Raw genomic sequence first — 21,726 nt, forward strand, 5'->3', positions numbered from 1 at the left:
TAAGAGTAAGTCCCTAAAAGTTAGTATGTTAGGGAAGTCACTAAGGAACCTACTAGGGTAATGAGAATGTTCTACATCTTGATCCCGGGAGTGGGGTGCTACGACAAGTCTCACCTATGTAAAAACTCATCGTGCTGTGCAAGTTAGACCTCAAGTGTTTAGAAAATGTTCAATAAACAGAGAACGCAAACGGAGACTGACTGTCAGTCCTGAGCAAGATCGCCGCTATCTCATTTCTGAGGAAACGTGATAATGACTACTGAGGGACTGTGCTTAAGAAAGCCGGGCGCCAGGCTCAGTACTGTAAAAACTACAACTCCCAGCGTACTTCGCTCCCTCTTCCGCCGGGCAGTTCACCGGAAGGGAGGCGAAAGATAGGCAACCACGGGTCCCGAGGTGCTTCGGGTGGAGGGGGCGGCGCGCGCGCAGAAGCGCTCGCCGCACGAGCCGCCCCTCCTCCTCGGGTGTGGCAGGTTGTATCGCGAGAGGACCGGAGCCAATGAGGAGGCGGAGAAGACGGCTGGCTCACGGCCGCCCGCCGCTGCTGCGAGGCTGTAGCGTTAGTGGGCCGCGTTCGTGGACCGCCTGCTCCTCCGCTTCCCAGGCGCACCGTGAGCTCAGGTGAGTGAGGCGGAGGGCGGTGTGGGAAAACGGGCCACCTCGTCCCGGTGCTGATGGACACACGGCCGGCCCACAGCCTGCAGGCCGGGGAGGGGCGCGGCCCGGCCCGGTGTCCGTGCGCCCCCGGAGGGTGGAGGTCGGGGTCCCCGGAGCGCTGCCCTCATTGGTGCCCGGGGCCTCGGCAGCGGTGAGGATCCTCTGGGGAAGGCCCCTTGACTGTCCTGGCGGGTGCCCGGAGGGAAACTGAGGAAACGTCGGGTAATGTGGGGACAAACTGTGTCCCTTCCCGCCCTTCCGGCTGTGCTGGAAAAGAGAAGAGTCGGACGCTCATGGTTGGAGAATGAGTTACGGGACCGCTAGACCGTCTCTGTGAGCGTTTTTCCTTTCTGAGTGCGGTGAACCTCGGGAACAGAGGCTGTTAGTCGCTTCTGTTTCCATTTCTTCCAAAATGAAATTCTGGGCTCATCCCGTGAAACGTCACGGGGAAGCTTCGCTGCGCCCCTAGTAAGAACAGGTCCTGGCGCGCAGCGCAGTGTTTAGGACCCAGTTTCTGCCTCGCCTGGTCCCCGCGCCGACCGACGTGGTTCGTGGGAGGCCCGGGGTGGGAGGAAGTGAGCGTTTATTTGAAACACAGCTTTTTTTCACTTTTATAGCATAATAGCATGTTAGAGGAGCTTACGATTTGGTTTTTTAAACTCAGAAATAGGTGTGTTTTGACACTTAGGGCAATTTGAGGGGAAGCTGGGCGCGTGCTCATTGAACGTGGAGCAAGGAACACCGCTGTGTTCCGGGCGCTGTGCTAGCTAGCTAACTCTGGGAGGCAAAGATGAAATTGGGTATACTTTTCAACTGCTTTTCTCGTAAAGAAAAAGGAATTACAAGTGACGTTTGCAAAGAGGTTATTTTTCTTCAGCTCAACAAACATTTATGGAAGGCTTCTGTGTGGGCCAGACACTGTCAGAAGCTGGATGAATAAGTTCAGAATTTATTCAGATTTTCTCGGTGCTTCACTACTGTATGAAATATAGTTTACCAAGATGGACAGATTCCTGCCCTCGTAAGCAAATGGTAAATCTTCTTTCTGTGATATTTACCCAAAGATTCAGCTAGACAACACAGAAAATTGCTTGTTGTGGGCCAAAAATAATATTGTTTGTTTTAAAACATATGTAGAGATAGATCTCCCTTTCTAATCTGAATTAGTTAGGTTTTATAATACTTTGACAAAACGGACAAATTTTTAGAGCACTGTTTTACAAAGGGAGCCCTAGTAGGGCAGTGGTTAAGAGCTGGGCTGCTAGATAAAAGGTCAAAAGGTTGAATCCACCAGCTGCTCCTTGGAAACTCTATGGGGCAGTTCTACTCTGTCCTGTCCAGTGGCTGTGAGTTGGAATCGATTCAACGGCAATGGGTTTGGTTTTTTGGTATTTTACACAAAGCAGTGTTGATGGAAAAATCAATTTTTTTTAAATCTTTGGAGTGTTGTGTTGTTTCACATCAGAGTTAAGAACACAGACTTATTAAATCAATACCTGTTTCAATTTTTGTGGCTTTGTGTATTTGAGTCCCTGAGTGGTGCAACCAGCTGTTAAGCACTTGATTCTAGATGAAAGGTTGGCAGTTCAAATCCACCCAGAGGCACCTCAGAAGACAGGCCTGGTGATCTGTTTCTGAAAGGTCACAGGTTTGAAAACCCTATGGAGCAGTTTTACTCTGCACGCATGGGGTTGTCGTGAGCCAGAATCAACTGGAGGACAACTAACAACAACAAACACTTTGTTAGTAACGGGAGAAAGGGAATGGAACTGACATCTGTGGAATCTGGGGCTCTGTTCTTGACATACATTGTTACTGGGTCTCTTAGGGCCTAGAGACATTAATCTTGCTTGAGCAGAGACCGTGAAAAAACTCTGCCTTCCGTTCAACTCTGCTGTATGTTGAAGTAAAGTTTGATGTGTATGTTTATGTGAAAACCTCAGTACAGTTATACCTTGCTCTTTCACAGTCGTTTATGCTTTCCTTCCCTTTTCCTTTGGTAAAGAACACTTATGGTCAGTGCACGTCACTAGGTATGACTCCCAGCTTTTCAACTCTCTTTGGTCTGGTGATGCTCTTGAATACTTCTCTTTGTTTTGGTATATTAAAACAAACTAAGTCAGAAGCATCCTAACTTCACTGTATATAGTTTTTGAGTTGTGTAACTATAACCAATTGAAAATTAAATTTTAAAACATTTAAATAGAAATTCTTGAGCCTAAAGTCAAGTGCTTGACTAGAAGCAGAATACTAAGTGCCATACAGATTATATACTTACTAGAGTTTTTGAGAATGGGAGGGAAAACTTTTCTTATTGTTTGTAATTTTCTTCTACTTTTATCAATCTTGCCCTAGCACCAAGGCTGAACTGTGCCATTTTGAAGAATGGAAGCCAATGCATCTGTTGACATGTTCTCAAAAGCCCTGGAGCACCAGCTGCTTCAGACCACCGCGCTGGTGGAAGAACATCTCAATTCTGAGATCCAGAAACTGGATCAGATGGGTGAGGACGAACTGGAACGCCTCAAGGAGAAGAGGCTCGAGGCGCTGAGGAAAGACCAACAGCAGAAACAAGTAACCTCTCTGCCCTGCTTTCTGAAGTTGCTGTAACAGGGTGCTCCTAACAGCTTACATACACATCTGCTCTAGTGGCTTACATTTTCGTCCTCAATTTTTAGTGAATTTGGAACTGAAAGTACTTAGGACTGTTAAAAATTTAGTCGGGGTGGGGAAAAAAAGCATTCAGAAGTTAGCCTAATTCATGTATTAATCCAGAATCAAGTAAAAGAGACAGATCCTGCTCAAAATTATTTCCAGAGCTCAGATTTTTTTAATTGAGGAGAGGGTGGTCTAGGAAGAGCAGGGGAGCTCTAGGAGTCAGTAGTTTCCATTTCAGGTAGCACTAACCAAAAACCAAACCCGTTGGCGTTGAGTTGATTTGACTCATAATGACCCTAGAGAACAGAGTAGAGCTGTCCCCTAGAGTTTCAAAGGAGTGACTGATGGGTTTGAACTGCCGTCCTTTTGGTTAGCAGTCATAGCTCTTAACCACTGTGCCACCAGGGCTCGCAGGCAGTACTAAAGCCTGTCGTAATTTAGCCATCTCCAAAGCAGGAATGACAAATAAGAGCTGTAAAGCAATTTATGTTGAAGAAATTACCCAGGCACTTCCAATGTAACAGTTTAATTATACGGCTTATTGAAAGAATTCATGCTGGTCTCAAGGTAAGGTAGTCTCAGCTCTTTCCTTGTTGTCCCGTAGAGTGTGTGGAATAAACTCATAGTTGTAGACTCTGAAAGGAGTTGGGTGAGATTCTGTAAATTGAATTTTTATAAAAAATGTGCTTCCATTGGTTTAAGTTACATTGAAATTCCTCATCACCTTTGATTCATCTTCACTTGGCTGCAGCTGAAACGTGAGTCTGAAGAAACAGGCAGGGAGTTTTGTTTGTGCTCTTGTAGCACTTCTGATGTGTTACACCCTCACTGTTAAGAACAGTTGCTACAGAAATGAAAGAATCTTTCATATGACCGAGTTCAAATTTTTGTATCTTGAGTTTTCTAGAACAGGATGTATTACATGGTTTTGAAATCATACTCCATCCTATTAAGAGAATGCTAATAATTCATAAGCAGAGGACAGATTTTTGGAACTGAAGGGTTTAAAATAGTACTGTATATGATTCTTGACAGCAGTGGGTTTGGTTTTTTGTGTATGATTTGCTATGAGTCAGAATCAATTCGACAGCAGTGGGTTTTTTTTTGTATACGATTAGACTCTGCCACAAACTCATATTTTGTGATCACAGTTAAGTACACTGGTAATTGCTAATGCCCAGCTGAAAAAAAAAGTCATAACCGTGATCAAGACCAAGCCCGCTGGTGTCAAGCTGATTCCAGCTCAGCGACCTTATAGAACAGAGTAGAACTGGCCTCTGAGGCTTCCAAGGCCATAATCTTGACACAGAAGCAGACTGCCACAGCTTTCTTCTGCAGTAACTATAATATGTCTGTAGAGAGACTGAACCTATCTGATGTGCAGTGAGGAATATATGTTAATTAAATAACATCCCAAATGAAGTTGTTAGCAATTCACGACAGTAGTCTGCATATGTGTAATTAAAAACCAACTGATATGGACATACTTCGGGCCTTTTTTTTAATTATTAATAATATAAATTGGTTTAAGATGAATTTGTCATGGAGTAACTCAGGATCTCATTTTAGGACTTCTATTATTGCATTTAACATCATTTTTATTAAAATGTTTTCTGAGGAAATAGGCAACAAGCCTTAGTGGTTGTAAAGGTACTCTTTTTGAAAGGGTGATACAGATAATGTAGTAACTTATATTCCTTCTGATCCACAAGGGTATTGGAGAAATCAGACAGAGTGACATGTCATCTTGTGCTGTCGAGTCAATTTCGACTCATGGCAACTGCATGTGTTACAGAGTAGAACTGTTCCATGGGGTTCTCTTGGCTGTAATCTGTATGGAAACAGATCGCCAGGCCTTTTCTTCCATGGTGCCGCTGGGTAGGTTTGAACCACCAGCCTTTTGGTTAGCAGCTGAGTGCAAACAACATACTCAGCACTTAGTAGCCCATCATTGATTTATAGCCCTCTGTCAGCTAAGCCCTTCCTGTTGTTAGGGCAGTTGGAGATGTAGCACTGAGGTAAGGAGCAGGGGGGTGAGCTAAGAAATAGAAGAGCTCAACAGAGGCTCTTGGGTGATAGCCTCTAAGAGCCAGGTGCTACCTGGCTCAGGTAGGACCAGCTGCATGGTGATCTGTGCTGTCCTGGTTTGAGTGCATTCAGCAGACACCTGCGGAGCACGTGCTGCCTGAAAGGAGCTGTGTGTAGAGCACAGGGGTATGGGGAGTGTCTTAGGGAGACGACAAGCGTTGCTGGAGGATCAGCAGGCTTGCCCCCTCAGGAATGTGGACAGGTTCAGGTATTCAATCTGTTGTGTAAACAAACACAGGAGAATAAAAAATGAAAAGAAATGTCAGCCTTTTGACAAACAAAAGAAAAAGGTACCTTTTTTAAAAAGAGTACATATCCTTGGGGAATCAAGAAAGGAGTCACAAAATGTCGCATGTCAGTGAGGAATTGTATTTCGAGTTTAAACTGTTTTCAGAAGCTTTACCACGGAAATAAATAAAGAGAAACTATCTGGGCCTCCCGATTGTCAGCTTAATGTAAGGAAATGTGAAATGCAGCCCAAGTGATGTTAGCCAAAGTCCACAGGAAGGGAGGAGATGGTATGCCCAGCCCTCCTAGTCGGAGCCCAGGTGAATGTTAGCTGAAGTCCACAGGAGGGAAGGAAATGGTATGCCCAGCCCTCCTAGTCGGAGCCCAGGTGATGTTAGCTGAAGTCCACAGGAGGGAAGGAGATGGTATGCCCAGCCCTCCTAGTCGGAGCCCAGGTGATGTTAGCTGAAATCCACAGGAGGGAAGGAGATGGTATGCCCAGCCCTCCTAGTCGGAGCCCAGGTGAATGTTAGCTGAAGTCCACAGGAGGGAAGGAAATGGTATGCCCAGCCCTCCTAGTCGGAGCCCAGGTGATGTTAGCTGAAGTCCACAGGAGGGAAGGAGATGGTATGCCCAGCCCTCCTAGTCGGAGCCCAGGTGAATGTTAGCTGAAGTCCACAGGAAGGGAGGAGACCGCCCGCCCAGCCCTCCTATTTGGTGCACTTCTACAGTGCCTCGTTCACGCTCTGCCGCATTTTAAAAGGATATGGACAAGTTAGAGCGTTCCCAGAGGAGGACAAGGAGAAGAGTAAGATGTCTAGAAATATTTTCATATGAAAAACCATCAAAAAGAACTGGAAATGTTCAGTCTGGAGAAGGGAAGACAGGCGAGATGGGATATTTGAAGGGCTGACACATAAAAAAGATATTAGAACTTTTATCTCTAAGCTTCAATTTCAAGTGGGGATCCAAAGATACGGATATATTGCAGTTCAGTGTGTGAAGACCTTTCTAAATATTAGAGAATATGTGTACAGTTTTTTTTTTTTAAGTGAATACCAAACACTGCTCTAGGCCTTTTCATGTATGTGGTTTTGTTTTCATTTTCACAACTCAATGAGATAGTTACTTTATCATCCCCACTTTACAGGAAATTGAGACTCACAAAGAGAATTAGATTTCTTAGCCTAATAAGTGGTAGAACGGGTATTCAGACCCATGCCTTCTGCCTGCAAACCCAGTGTTTTTTTTTTGTTTGTTTGTTTTTTTTCAGTAAAACCAGCTGCCTAAAAAAAGCCAATGAGCTTCAAGTTAAGGTGATGAGCTTCCCATCACAGGAAAGGTTCAAGAACCTGAAAGGTCAGGCATATTGATTTAGGAAGTTGGATTAGATGACTTGGGACATCTTTATTGTTTCCGGACATCATGGGAGCAGACAAGCCTTCCTTCCTAGGACACTGCCCATTTGTGCCAGTAGAGAAGATTTACCTGCCTCTTTGAGGTAGCTGTGCAAAGTAAACAGGACTCCCAAGCATCAGGAAAAAAAAAAAAAAGCATCAGAGCTGCTGTAATATCCCCCGTTGCCCACAACTGGCATTATCTCATGAATATTCTTTCCCTTTTTTTTTTTTTAAATTGTGTTGTGAGAGTATACACAGCAGAACATGCACCAATTCAACAATTTCTATGTGTACAATTCAGTGACACTGATTATATCCTTTGGGTCGTGCAGCCATTCTCGCCCTCCTTCTCTGAGTTGGTCCTCCCCCATTAACATAAACTCTACTGCCCCCTAAGTTTCCTATCTGATCTTTTGAGTTGCACTTGTCAATTTCTTTCTATATAAAAAACTGAACCCATTGCCATCCAGTTGATTGCAACCCTGTAGGACAGAGTAGAACTGCCCCATAGAATTTGCAAGTCTGTAAATCTTTATGGGAGAAGACTGCTACATCTTTCTACCGTGGAGCAGAGGGGTGGGTTCAAACCACTGACTTTTAGATTAGCAGCTGAGCACTTAACCACTGTATCACCAGGGCCCCTTTAATCCTGTATAGATCTTGAAAAAGAGTACAGTGCTCAAGGCAGACATTCTTTACTGGTTAAGCTGAACTATTGTTTGGTTTTAAGAAGACTTGAGGGGATATTTTAGCTTTAAGGTTTAAATATTACCTCAGAGCAATAGTTTTCAGGATTCATCCAGCCTCCATGGATCCAGAAAGTCCGGGTTCCATGAGAATTTGAAATTCCACTCATTTTCTTCTTTTGATCAGGATTCTTCCATAGAGTCTTTGATAAAAATGTTCAGTAATGGTGGCTGGGCACCATCCAGTTCTTCTGGTCTCATGGCCAAGAGAAGCATTCTGGTTTTAGTTAGTTTAAGAATACAAAGAAATTAAGTGGATACTTACACTGTAAGTCCCTCAGGTCTGAATTTTTATTTTGGTAGTGCTGAGAAAACAGAAATGTTTTAAGCTACCAAGGCAGATAATTTTCTTAAATCCAGGCCATGTTGTGGAACCGGTCATTGACCATAGTCTATAGTTTTGCATTGTCTAAGAAACAGGACAGTAAACAGCTAAAGTGAAGTCATTTCTCAGCAAGGTAAAACCAACTTCATTACAAAATACCATGTTGATTTTGTCACTAAAATGTCAGGTGGTACTGAAAGATTTATTTCAAATGTGTAATATTTCACTTTTCTCCAAATTAGGAATGGCTTTCTAAAGGACATGGCGAGTACAGAGAAATCCCTAGTGAGAGAGACTTTTTTCAGGAGGTCAAGGAGAGTAGAAAAGTGGTTTGCCATTTCTACAGAGACACAACATTCAGGTAATTTCATTTCCATCAGGGGGTTTTTAACATGATGAAATATCTAACTAGAGATACACTGACTTAATTGAGAAATTAAGGAAAATAACTAGTATACTTCACTGTGTTAGAAATCAGTGCATTAAAGTTAAGCAATTTATAAGGTAAGCATATAAAAGTATAAATGAACATTATTGAAAATCAGGAATATTCCCGTGTAAACGTCTTATGTTTTCTGAATTGTATTTTCACTGTTGTTGTTAGTTGCCGTGGAATTGATTCCAACTCACGGTGACCCCATGTGTGCAGGGTAGAACTGCTCCATAGGGTTTTCAAGGCTATTACTTTTAAGAAGCACATCTCTAGACCTGTCTCTGAGGCACCACCTCTGGTTGGGTGTGAACCGCCAACCTTTCTACTGGCAGTTGAGTGCTTAACCTTTGCACCACCTAGGGACTCCATGTTTTCATTAGCTAACTTTAAAAACATCTTAGAACAGGGATTGGACTGGACTACAGCACAGAAAATGATACTTGTGAAGAGTGGGCTTCTTAGATCAAGTAGACGCATGAGACTATCTGGGCAGCTCCTGTCTAGAGGGGAGATATGAAGGCCGAGGGGGACAGAAGCTGGCTGAATGGACATGGAAACACAGGGAAGAGAGAAGGAATATGCTGTCTCATTAGGGGGAGAGCAACTAGGAGTATATAGCAAGGTGTATATAATTTTTATATAAGGTTTTGTGTGTGAGACTGACTTGATTTGTAAACTTTCACTTAAAGCACAATAAAAATTTAAAAAATCTTAGAAATGTCTACTTAAAATTTTTATCAGTGCGAAAATAATTATTTCTGCCTTGCTTTTCCTACTGTTGTGATATAGCCAAGATGTTAGGAATGGGGGCCAGCAGCCTTTCAGAGTTCGTATTCATTCAGTCAGCCCTTCCCAGCCAGCAGGTCTGACGGGGAGACAGTGGCTTGACCAAGCCTTTTACCAGAAACATAGTCGAAACTGCCAGGCTTAGCTGCAGGGAGAAAAATGTGATTTCTCTTGTACTAATGCAATTCTGCAAACCTCTCTAAGGAAGTAATCCCTTGTAAAATGAAAATACCCCAGAAGATGTTATATGATAAACCAGAGACTCAAGCCTTTTTTTTTTAGCCTACAAATTTCATTAGTTGATTAGTTCCCAACATGTGAAAATTTGGAGATACCCAATTTTTTAAAAATCCAGACTTCTGAATTAAAAAAGAAAAAGTTTAGAAAATGTGTCCATAGCAGACCTGGATTCAGTATGACAGAGCTTTCTGGTGCTCAGTAGCAGCTGCCCCTGCATGATGGACGAACATTCCTGTGTAGTCTGCACTGCTCACGGTTGTCTCAGCTCTGCTCTCTCCTGCCGTTTATGAGGCCTGTCTAGCCCTTGTCTTAGCCTCATTACCCAGCAGCTTGGTTGTTAGTTAACGTCTTTAGGGATTGATGACTGGGATTCACTAACTAAGAGAATAGAAGTGGAAGAAAATAGTGAAATCTCCTGTAAGAAAGGGTAGGGGAAGGGACTGGGAAGGTAGAAGGCTGTCCCAGAAACTTCTGCCTTTGTGGTACAGTAAATTATCTCACATTGGCACAAATTCGTTAAGGTGCCAACCTCTGACAGATACAATCATGTGATATATTGGTACCAGAATAACGTGTAAGATTGATGTTGTTTGGTTGTTGATCATATGTCTGCCCCCACTGGATTCTTAATTTCATGAAGGCAGAGGGCTTGCCTAGCCCTAGAGCGACACCTAACGCTTACTAGCTGTTCAGAACGTGTATTTGATGGTTAAACCGCAGCACCAGGAGTCCTTTGCCTTCAAACAAAACTGAAAAATCAAAATCAGGTCAGTTAATGTACGTGTATATACGCACATAGTGGAAGGAAAAGTTTCATGTATGTTCTCTCTGGAACATCCAGAAAAACGCTTTGATATAGGTGTTGTAATTCCTGCATTTCATGTGTGGAAACCAAGGCATGGAGAGGGTAAGCAACTCAGTAGCACTCAGCTATTAAAAGAGGAGTTTGAACCCCAGTTTTACATCTGATGCTATTTTAACTACATCGCAACTGCTGTTTCTGGATTTTTTTAATGGATTAATTCATTGACAAATGGTAGAATCATAAACTGACTTAAAACAGGTGCCGTATTCCACTTAAAGTATGGAGTTGATTTCTGTTCAAATTTTTGGGAGCATGTTTCTCATATAAAAGTTCATTTATGATTTTTACGAGTTTCATTCAAAAACTGTTTATTGATTTGTTCTCCGTCATAATTTTTCACATGCATAAAATTGAGGGTTTCGAGCCAGCTCTGCCCAGTTCAGTCATGGCCAGGGAGTCCTCATCAGAACAGACCCCAGAATTTTTAAAATTTGGGTGATTTGCCACAGTACCCAGAATGGGAAAAATTACAGATTGAAGCCCAGCTAGACAATCTCCCTTTTACGAAATGAAGGCAGGGTACTCTTTGCATTGCAACCAAATTTCCCACCCTCAGAATTTGAGCAGATTCGGAAACAGTGCTGCCCCGCTTAAAGATGGTGGTGCCCTGCTCAAAGATGGCAGGTGACCAGACAGCTTTGTGTGTCCCTCTCCACAGTCCTGTCAAGAATCCAGTCTCGTGCAACAGGCTCTTGAGGGGGCTCACTATGCCCCTTCCAGGTTTCCCATTCCAGGGCTTTGACCTGTAATTTTTCCCATTCCTAGTGCCATGGCAAATAACCCAAATTGTAAAATTTCAGATCTCTTCCTGTTTGCTTCGTTGGCCTTGACTGAACCAGTCCCAAGCCCTGCCAAAATCACATTACTGGACTACATAGGTGGTGTACAAAAGATTCATTCAGGGGAAAGTAGTGAGACATCAAAGTTATAAGAAACTTGCTAGACCCAAGCCTAGTTCAGGAAAAACTACACCAAGTAATACACAAAAATAGTTGACTAGTAAAAACGACCATGAAGCATTTGTTCTCTGAGTCGTCTAAAGCCATAGTTCTCAAACATTATTAGGGCATAAGAATAACCTCCATGTTTCCCGACTCCACTCCCAGAGAGTTTTGATTTATCTGTATATTTTAAAAGTAGATTGTGATGAACAAGTAGGGTTAAGAACCGCTGGTCTAACTTAATGGTCTGACTGAGACTGGAGGGACCTTAGAGATCGTGGCCCCCAGACTCTCCGTTAGCCCAGAACTAAAACCATTCCTGAAGCCAAATCTTCAGACAGATTAGACTGGACTGTGAGACATAAAATGATACTGGTGAAGAGTGTGCTTCTTAGCTCAAGTAGACACATGAGACTGTGTGGGCAACTCCTGTCTGGAGGCAAGATAAGGCAGAGGGGGAAAGGAGCTGGTTGAATGGACACGGGAAATACAGGGTGGAGAGGAGGAGTGTGCTGTCACATTGTAAGGAGAGCAACTAGGGTCACATAACAATGTGTGTATAAGTTTTTGTATGAGAAACTGACTTGGATTATAAATTTTCACTTAAAGCACGATTTAAAAAAAAAAAAAAAACCACTGGTCTGAAAGATTATTACAACAGTCTGTTTCCAAATAGCTAGAGGATTGACCAGTTTGACAAAAACAGATTGTAATTTAAAGAAAATGTCACTTTCCTTTTTTTCTTCAGTAGAAGGCAACTTAATAGCAATTACTATTGATATTTTTCATTTCTTTGGAACCATAGTGGCCATATTTACTTAAAGATTATTAGTAGCCTTTAACCTTAATGTACTTTTGACTGACAGGTACACAGTTAAAAATAAAATGTTCCTTCTCGGGGGCACATTCAGTCCTTCCTGATGGACCTCCAAATACAGCATCCAGTGTACCTTTCCTATTTTTAGAATTCTCTTCTGGGTTTCATCAAATTGTGATTTATCCCCACTTCGAGCTCCCTGTGGAGACGTCAGGAAACATGCCTAGGGAAATGGCAATCTTAACGAAATTTTTGTTCTCATGACCAACATGACAACTTTGTGAACCTCTGTATAACTAGGGGATATATTTAATACTTTTGTTCTTTATAAATATCATCAGGGCAGATACAACCTTCTAGACTGCTAGATTGTTTTTCTGCCTCATAACTGAGCAGCTAACCTATTCACCAGCGGCTCTGTGGAGAAAAGACCAGGCAGTCTGCTCCTGTAAAAGGTTCAGCCTGGGAAACTCCATGGGGAAGCTCTACTCTGTCATATCAGGTTGCCGTGAGTCAGCATCAACTCAACGGCACACAACAACCACCCCTGTGATAAGGAAATGAGGTCACCTGACAACCATAGGTTGGCTGCCTAATTATAAAACTCAAACGAAAACTGCAAAATTAGATGTATCCTAATGGTTAAGCACTGGAGTACTAACCAAAAGGTTGGTAGTTCAAACCCACCCGGGGGCAGCTCAGAGGTAAGTCCCGGCAGTCTGCTTCCAGAAGGTCCCACCCAGCCTTGAAAACCCTATGGAGTGCAGTTCTGATCTGCACACTTGGAGCCTCTGTGAGTCAGGATTGACTCAGTGGCAGCTAATGATATTTATTTGAAAAATAAATCTGTTGTTTGAGATTTTTTAATTTCTATTTTGTTGTTACAGGTGTAAAATAATAGACAGACATTTGGCGGTACTGTCCAAGAAACATCTGGAGACCAAATTTTTGAAGCTGAATGTGGAAAAGGCTCCTTTCCTTTGTGAGAGACTGCGTATCAAAGTCATTCCCACACTAGCACTGGTGAAAGATGGGAAAACTCAAGATTATGTTGTTGGATTCACTGACCTCGGAAATACAGATGACTTCACCACAGAAACCTTAGAGTGGAGGCTCGGTTGCTCTGATATTCTTAATTACAGGTAACTTTCAGAAAAAGAATGACTTATTTTTAATTCATTATTTAATTCATTATTTTAGTTTAATTAGTGTCTTCCGTTGATATTTTTAGAGAGGATTTTGTATCTTAACACTTTTTATGAAATCAAGATCTTTGGCTAAGGTGTATAGAAAATTTTCACAAAGGAGAAACGTATTTTTTAAAGTGTGCATCATTAGCATGACCCCGCAGCAAGAATTAATGGAACCAAAGTCCGATGTACAGATAAAAGTGAGTCTTGGAGTACACCTAGCTATAAAAGTTTTCAGCCCAATGGATCTTTTTGAAGTGCAATCTGTATTAATCTAGGAATCTGAAATGACACTTACAGAATTGAATCTTTCCCAGTGTGCTAAGTTACTTAAATTGATTTCAGTTTAAATGGTTCTCTTCAGTGAAATAAAAATTAAAAGCACGCTACTATAAAGAAGGTTGCATTTTAAAACATGAGATTTTTAATATAGGTATTCCTGCCTCAACTGTAGAATCTGATAAAAAAAATTTTTTAAAGTTTCTGTGCTTAGTTTACCTTACTAAGGGGAGCAGTATCAGTTTGAAAACAAATCTAAAATCCAACTTCTATTTTCATTCATCCCTTCTCCCACTTCTCCAGACAATTTATGATTCCACAAATCAGAGCATATCACCTTTTGTGCCTGTTCTTAACTTGGAAAAATAATAGGTAAAATTGTACAATCATTGTTCCAGAGTCAGTACTGCCTTTAAATAAATAGAAAGTTGTGTCATTTTTTTCTCTGCCCACACTGCACCCGACTTGTTCTCTGCGTACCTTCTAGACCTGCCTAACCCATTCATGTGTTTTAGGAACTGGCTTTAGAAGTGTTGGGTTTTGTTTTCTTAATATTAACATAAAATACTACATTTATTAAATAAAATTAATTATTTTGAAGTAATTTCAAACTTTAAAAAGTTACAAACCTAGTACAAGGAATTCCCATATCCCTTCACTCATGTTCCTCAATTTTAAACTCTTTATAGTATTTGCTTTGTCATTCTCTTTCTATATAGGTAAAAAAATTTTCAGACCTGTTTGAGTGGAAGTTATGTATGTGGTGTCCTTTACTCCTTAGTACTTCCACATACACGTCCTAAGAACCGGGACGTTTCCTTACATGCCCACAGTACAATTAGTAATACAGGAAGTTACCGTCGATGCTGTCTCGTCACCTACAGGCTGTGTCCGGCTCCTGCCCGCTGTCTCAGTAATGTGCTCCAGGCCTAAGAGATCTGCAGCATTTCGTTATCTGTGCATTTAGTTTCCATTAACCTGGAACAATTCACCATCCTTTCTTTGTTTTTCAGAACTTTGGCATTTTTGAAGAGTACAGACTAGTTCAGAATTGACTCAAAAGCATCTGACAACAAAACAACCTAGTTATTTTGTAGAACAACCCCCAATATGGATGTGCTTAGTGTTCCCTCAAGATGACATGGGATTACGCATTTCTGGCAGGCATGTCAGGGAGGTGATGTTGAAGCCTCCTCACTCCATCTTAGCAGGAGGCACGGGATGTCAGTTTGTCTCATGTCTGGTGGTAGTTACTCTGACCAATTGTCCACCAGACTAAATGGTGACTTAATAAAGAATTTTCCCATCTCCTACATTTACCTATATTTGTATGGGGCATAGATTATTTTATTCAGCGGGTTACGGTCTGTTATTATTTACTATGAACCTCAAATTGTTTCAGACTTGGCTAGTGAGAGCTCCCTTCAGGCTGATCTCTGTGTCTTTTTGACATGATCCCATAATTCTCTGAGTAGTTCCTTTCTGGTGCATATAAGATGTTTTAAGGGGATTCATGCTGTACTGTCCCTGGAATTGGCTGTTTGTCAGAGGAGCCAGGATTCCTTTCAGTGGTAAAAGATATTTGGAAACCAGAATCTGGGTGCTAGGAATAGTCACCAATATCTTTTTAAATGAAGAAATTGTTTTATTTTTTTCTCAAGTGTCACTGAAAAGGGTTTCATACCAATTCCAAGTTAATGATAATGAATTCCACAGATTTTGTTGATGTCTGTAGAGATCTAAACTTTAAGAGATGTTAAAAAAAGATCAAACAGATCATAACAGGTTATCAACAATAGGATAGCATTGTCCTGTGTCATTGTTACAGGAAAAGGAATATCTAATACAAGGCCAGTGTATCCAGAACAAATGAAACCAAAATGCTTTTTTACTTCCTTCTGTGCTTTTTGGTCAGAAATTTTGTTGGCACATCCTGTGAAATTGTTGTCAGTCATTAATCATAAAAGCGAAAATAAAACATTGACTTAAAATAGTTAGTATAAGATATGGTTTATAACTATTAACCATCAATATGAATATTACACCTCTTCCCTAACGCCAACATTTTAAAGAAATTTTAGGTAAAATGAGGAAGATAAGTTTTTATGCAATTTAGTTTACCAGCTGTACTAAATTATAAAGAATAAAATGCTTTTCAAATCTGCTTTATTTTTAGTGGAAATTTAATGGAGCCACCATTTCAGAGCCAAAAGAAATTTGGAACAAACTTCACAAAGTTGGAAAAGAAAACTATCCGAGGAAAGAAATATGATTCAGACTCTGATGATGATTAGAGTTTAATTATAACTCTTTGTAAATCATCTTTTGATTTCTGCCTATTTCAGATTTAGGTGTGTTTTCTAAATGCTCTTGGTTTCAATGCGCTGTCCACCTAACGCACACGTTCTGGAGTTTTATACACTTGCGTCACGGTGAAATACATCTTTGATATTTTCTGTGTGGAGATTATGTTTAAGGTGAGGAAAACTTCGGAGTTCTTCCATTCTATGGGAAGGGTCTGGATTCTCTATTTTTGAGATTGATTTTATCACAATATGATTCTTAGTTTTTATATCATTCACATATGTGTTTTTAATCTACTGAACTGGAAATAGAAATTCAATAGACTCTTGCAGGACTAATTCTTAAGCAGCATTGTTTACTTTATACACTAGGTCAGGTAACATTTACTGGTATAACACGCTGTACGTGTAAACTACTGTCAACACACTTCACCTCTAGAATATTTTTAATTAGCTGTTAGAGAACTGCGTATTTATTGATTCTGTATGCTGTATGTCAATGCTAAATTAACTGATTGCAGCTGAGAGTTGTTCCTGTGTGAACATACTGCCTTATTTAATGGGTACTGAGTGCTTGTATTTTAAGACATACGTTAAAAACTAATCAGGCTGCATCTTTGGAATGGTGGCATGAGGAGGTCTGTGAACTCTCTCCTCAGTAACACAACAACAACTTGTAACAATTATTTTTAAAAAAACCATTAAAGTCATTGGAAATTGTCATAGCATGCAGCAAACAGAGAAATATTTATTCAAGGAAATATACTAAATCTTGGTTAGAACTGAGAGTCTGTGACGTTTGAGCCATGACCTCATGCCCCATGTCTCCCGGCTCAGTGAAATGGAAACTACTATAGGCAAGTGAGCCAATAACACAGGGCTCCTTTTCCCTCTAGCTACCAGTCTAGGACTATGCTTTCTCCTGGGAGGAGCAGACTGCTAGTGTTCCTCTTCTACTCCCAGCTCGATGTTGCAGAAGCTCTATTCCAGGCAAGAACAGCAGATCTGGACCTCCCTTCCTCCACTCAGTCCCCACGTGTGAGGCAGAAGCTCGGTCCCATGCATGACTGACCAAAGATACTGGATCCCAATTGCCGTTCCCCAGCTTGCTCAGAGTTGAGGTTCCATACAAAGAAAGGTAAGGAGAAAAGACCAGAGGCCACCACCCAGCGCCCTATTTATAGACCAGGCGTATCACTCCTAGGGAAGCTGGCTATTATTTCGTTACAAGCTCTGGAGCGATAGCACGCCAGTTTTGCCCAGTGGGAGAAAAAGAGCTCTGTAGTTCTTCCTGAGGGAATTGATTTTATGTAGAACAGAGTGAGGGAGAGGAAGTTCAAGCCTAAGGGTGTTCCTGAAAATAATGGAGATTTTGGTGGTGAACAATTAAAAGGAGACTGGTAGCTCCATTATAGCAACAAGTGGAAAAGTAGACCACTGAGAAGTCTAACAAAGAGAACCAGAGAAAGGAGCTAGGAAGAGTCTTCATAGGGTCACAGCAAGCCTCAAAGACTACTGCACAGGGGCCTGAATTTAATTAAGTTAAACTATGGATCAACTTATGCCCCAGGTCACTGTCAAGAACAATAAAGTTAAGCTGTCAGTTGGCGCTCATTGCAGGATGTGGTAACCGTAGAGGCAGAACAACTAGAACCTTAACAAGTAGATGAGAGAAGGAAACAGTACAAGGAAGCCCTGCTGAAAGCCCTGTTCTTGCTAGTAAGGGAAGATTCAGGCTGGCTGTGCACATGCGCAGGCTTCACCCCCTGAGGACCAACACCCCTCTACCCCTCCTGCCTTTTTAAAATCTGGCCACGCCTTTGTCTCCATTTCTGAAAGATAGTTTTGATGGATGTATTTTGGATAACAGCTGCCCCCTTCAGGGTATGTGGACTTCACTGAAATAGTCCAGCCAAGCCACTAAAAAGCAAACAAGTCCCAGGGGAAGGGAAGGATGAGCATCCAAAATTACTATGATATATTATCTAAAAGGTGCAGTTTTCAACAAAAAACTACAAGACATGCAAGCAAACAGGAAAGTGTGGCCCAAAAACAAGAAAAAAAGGAACCAGTAGAAACTGTGAGGGTCTAGATGTTGGATTAAGGAGCCATAAAATTGGCGGAGCGGAGCCCTCTGACGTCTTCTGACTTCACAAGGGGGCGGGAAAATCATGATCAGCATCAGCCCAAGTCTGATTCCTAGAAGGCATGGTCAGATACACCTCAGCTCTCAGACTTTTTTACTAACTGGTGACACCAGCCTTTCCTCCCAAAGCATTCTACTTCTCTGCTGGGTTTGATAATTTGTTGCAATGGCCACACAGAACTTACAAGCAATACTCGCGATGATGAGGTTTATTAGGGAAGTAACAGGCTACAGTTCAGGTTCAGGAACACTCAGGATCGTCCCTCGATCAGGGTAGCCTGTTCTCAGCCATGCCACAGGCAAGCCGCTCTCTGGCCCTCAGCCCCTCAGCCCCTCAGCCTGGCCTCTGCCATGCTCAGGCAAGTGTTAAAAAGCTCTTTAGCTCCTCCAAGAAGTGCCTAAGGGCACCCCACTCTGCCAGAAAGCCTCCTACTAGTGTCTTGGTTATACTGCCTCTGCTGCTGCTGCTTCTCCGCTGCTCCTTCTCACTGTCTCTTGCTATCTCCGGTGTTAACAGCTGTTTCTCTCTCTGTCTCTTGGATCCAAAGGACACACTCCACTCCCAGTTCTTCTTCCTTGATGGTCATGAGGTCCTCTCTTCCTGCCTCTGGGATGGCTTATTTTCAGCCTAGTGGGAATGTCATGCACCTTATTTACATCATTAGCAAGCTATCCAGTCCTCTTGGTGGGCCACAACACTTCATTTTCATGGCTCCACCTAGTCGTTTAGTGAAAATTACAAGACCACAGGGAGAAAGGCTGTATAAAAGTGACCGATCACGCTGCAGGAGCCCTGGTGGCACAATGGTTAAGTGCTTGGCTGCTAACCGGAAGGTCAGCAGTTCGAACCCAGCAGCCACTCTGTGGGAGAAAAGATCTGACAATCTGCCCCCTGAAAGATTACAGCCTAGGAAACCCTTTGGGGCAGTTCAGCTCTGTCATATAGGGTCACTATGAGTCAGAATTGACTCAGTGGCAAACAACAGCAATGTTGGATTTAGCAAAGACTGGACAGCAGCTGTTATGTTCAGAAAGATGAGCAGAAGCCATACTTGAAGGAAGGAATGGTTGCAGTGTTTCAGCTTAATATCAGTAAAGAGCTGGAAAGTCTCTGGAAAAAAAAAACAAAACAAGGAACCAAATGGACATTTTGGAATTGAAAATCAATAACCAGAATTCTCTAGAGGGACTCAACAGTAGATTTGAACTGGCAATAGAGTCAGCAGACTTGGAGACTGGTCAGTAAAGACTGTGCAACACAAAGAAATGAAGAAAAATAGAACTTCAAAGAAGTAGATACCAACTTACGTATGATGGGAGTACCAGAAGCAGAGGAGAGAGGGTAGGAGCAGTAACAAATATTAGAAGAAATAATTGCTGAAAACTCCCAAATTTGATGAAAATCTATGAATCCAGGATGATCAGAAAATTCCAGGTATGATGAAAATATCCATACCTGGACATGTCATAGTAAAATGTCAAAAGACAGCCTTGAAAGCAACAAAAGAACCACTAATAATATAGAAGAAAACCAACTAACAGGTGATTTATCAGAAACTGAGGAGCCCTGGTGGCACAGTGGTTAAAGCACTTGGCTGCTAACTGAAAGGTTGGTGGTTTGAACCCACCAGCTGCTCCATGGAAGGTGACATGGCAGTCTCTTTCTGTAAAGATTACAGCCTTGGAAACCCTATAGGGCAGTTGCCCTACTTTGGATAATGGTAAGACGGCTAGTTAGAAGATCAACAAGGAAATAGAAAACCAACAACACTGTAAACCAATGAGACCTAAGAGGCATCTATTGAACGTTACAACAAGAGAGTGTACATTCTTTTCATGAGCACCTGGAACTTTCTCCAAGGTTGAAGATATGCTCGGAAATAAAATAAGCCTCAATTTAAAAGTGTTGAAATCAAGCAATGTTAAGTTCTCTGGTCAAAATGGAATGAAATCAGAAATCAGTAACATTTGGGCAGTTCACAAGTGACATAGAAATTAACACACTCCTAAATAACTGACGGAAACCCTGGTGGCATAGTGGTTAAGTGCTACGGCTGCTAACCAAAGGGTTGGCAGTTCAGATCCACCAGGCGCTCCTTGGAAACTCTATGGGGCAGTTCTACTCTGTCCTATAGTGTCATTATGAGTTGGAATTGACTCGACGGCACTGGGTTTGGTTTTAGTTTGGAAATACCTGATGGATCAAAGAGGAAATCACAGGGAAGTTAGAATACACCTTGAGATGAATGAAAATGATGCAACATACCAAAACTTAGGGAATGCAGCTTAGTTATCTAGTGCTGCTATAACAGAAGTGCCACAAATACGTGGCTTTAACAAACAGATTTATTCTCACAGCTTACAAGTCCAAATTCAGGGTGCCAGCTCCAGGGGAAGGCTTTCTCTGTCATCTCTGGGGGGTCCTTGCCATTAATCTTCTCCTGGTCTAGAAGCTTCTCAGTGCAGGGACTCCAGGCCCAAAGGACATGCTCCACTCCTGGCTCTTTTTTCTTGGTGTGTGAGGTCTGTCTCCTCTCTGCTTGTTTCTCTCTTTTATGTCTCCTAAGAGATTGGCTCAAGATGCAACCTAATCCTGTAATTGAGTCTTGCTTCATTCACTACCTCTAATCCTGCCTCTTTAACATTATAGAAATTAGGATTTACAACACAGGCTAATCACATCAGATCACAAAATGGAGGGCAACCACACAATACTGGGAATCATGGCCTAGCCATGACATGCATTTTGGGGGGACACAAATCCATAAGAGCAGCTTAGGCAGCAATTACAGGGAAATTTATAGCTAAAACCAAGCGAGATCTTGAATCAATAATATTCTATTTTAAGGTACTGGAATAGGAAAAGCAACCTACACCTAAAGCATGAATTAAAAAAAAAAAAACTAGAATGGAAATAAGAATTTTTTAAAAATAGAAACATGAAGAAAACCAAAAGCTAGCTCTTTGAAAACAACATAATTGATCAGCCACTAGCTACACAGACCAGTAAAAATAGAAGAATGTTACTAAAATCGGGATTGAATGAGGGCACATTACCACTAATTTTACAAAAAGGATTAAAAGGGAATATATGAACAACTTTATGCCAACAAGTTAGATGACCTAGAAGAAAATGAACAAATTTCTGGAAAGATTACTCAAACTTACTCAAAAAGAAACAGAAAACTTGAATAGACCTATGACAAAGTGATTGAATTTGTAATTTTAAAAACTTCTGTAAAGAAAAACCCAGGCCCAGATGGCTTCATTGGTGAATTCTACCACATATGTAAAGAAGAATGAATACCAATTCTCAAAGCCTTAAGATACATATACATGTGTGCACACACGCGTATGTGTGTGCGTATAGAAGAGGGAAGACTTTCTAACTCAATTCTGTGAGGCCAGTACTGATAACAAAAGCAGAATACATCACAAGAAAAGAAATTTATAGATGTACATCTCTTATGAATATAGACACAAAGATCCACAACAAAATACCAACAAACCAAAATCAACATATAAAAAGAATTTCACGGCTTGACCAGGTAGGATTTGTCCCAGGAATACAAGTTTTGTTCAGCATACAAAAATCAATCAATGTAATACATGTTGTTAACATGC

General features: G+C 41.6%; 2 protein-coding genes across 2 annotated transcripts in view; both read left to right on the forward strand.

Moving 5' to 3' along the window:
• Positions 1-479: 479 nt before the first annotated feature.
• On the forward strand, positions 480-20,335 carry TXNDC9 (thioredoxin domain containing 9). Its single transcript, XM_049856569.1, has 5 exons — positions 480-621; positions 3,013-3,231; positions 8,345-8,463; positions 13,072-13,326; positions 15,830-20,335. Exons 2-5 carry the CDS (start codon positions 3,043-3,045, stop codon positions 15,945-15,947), a joined length of 681 nt encoding a protein of 226 aa, XP_049712526.1. The 5' UTR covers positions 480-621; positions 3,013-3,042; the 3' UTR covers positions 15,948-20,335.
• Positions 17,032-21,726, forward strand: part of LYG1 (lysozyme g1) — a 55,132-nt gene continuing 50,437 nt past the window's right edge. Inside the window, exon 1 of the mRNA XM_049856571.1 lies at positions 17,032-17,094. The gene's annotated coding sequence lies outside the window, so the exon portion shown is untranslated. The remainder of the gene's footprint in view (positions 17,095-21,726) is intronic.

The sequence above is a fragment of the Elephas maximus genome, chromosome 17 (genome assembly GCF_024166365.1).
Source record: "Elephas maximus indicus isolate mEleMax1 chromosome 17, mEleMax1 primary haplotype, whole genome shotgun sequence".
Classification (NCBI taxonomy): domain Eukaryota; kingdom Metazoa; phylum Chordata; class Mammalia; order Proboscidea; family Elephantidae; genus Elephas; species Elephas maximus.

Excerpts from the sequence above, each read along its gene's own strand:
- TXNDC9 (XM_049856569.1), top strand. The coding sequence starts at position 3,043 with ATGGAAGCCAATGCATCTGTTGACATGTTCTCAAAAGCCCTGGAGCAC. Across the intron at positions 3,232-8,344 it reads AAGACCAACAGCAGAAACAA|GAATGGCTTTCTAAAGGACA; the intron begins GTAACCTCTCTG and ends TCTCCAAATTAG. Across the intron at positions 13,327-15,829 it reads TCTGATATTCTTAATTACAG|TGGAAATTTAATGGAGCCAC; the intron begins GTAACTTTCAGA and ends CTTTATTTTTAG.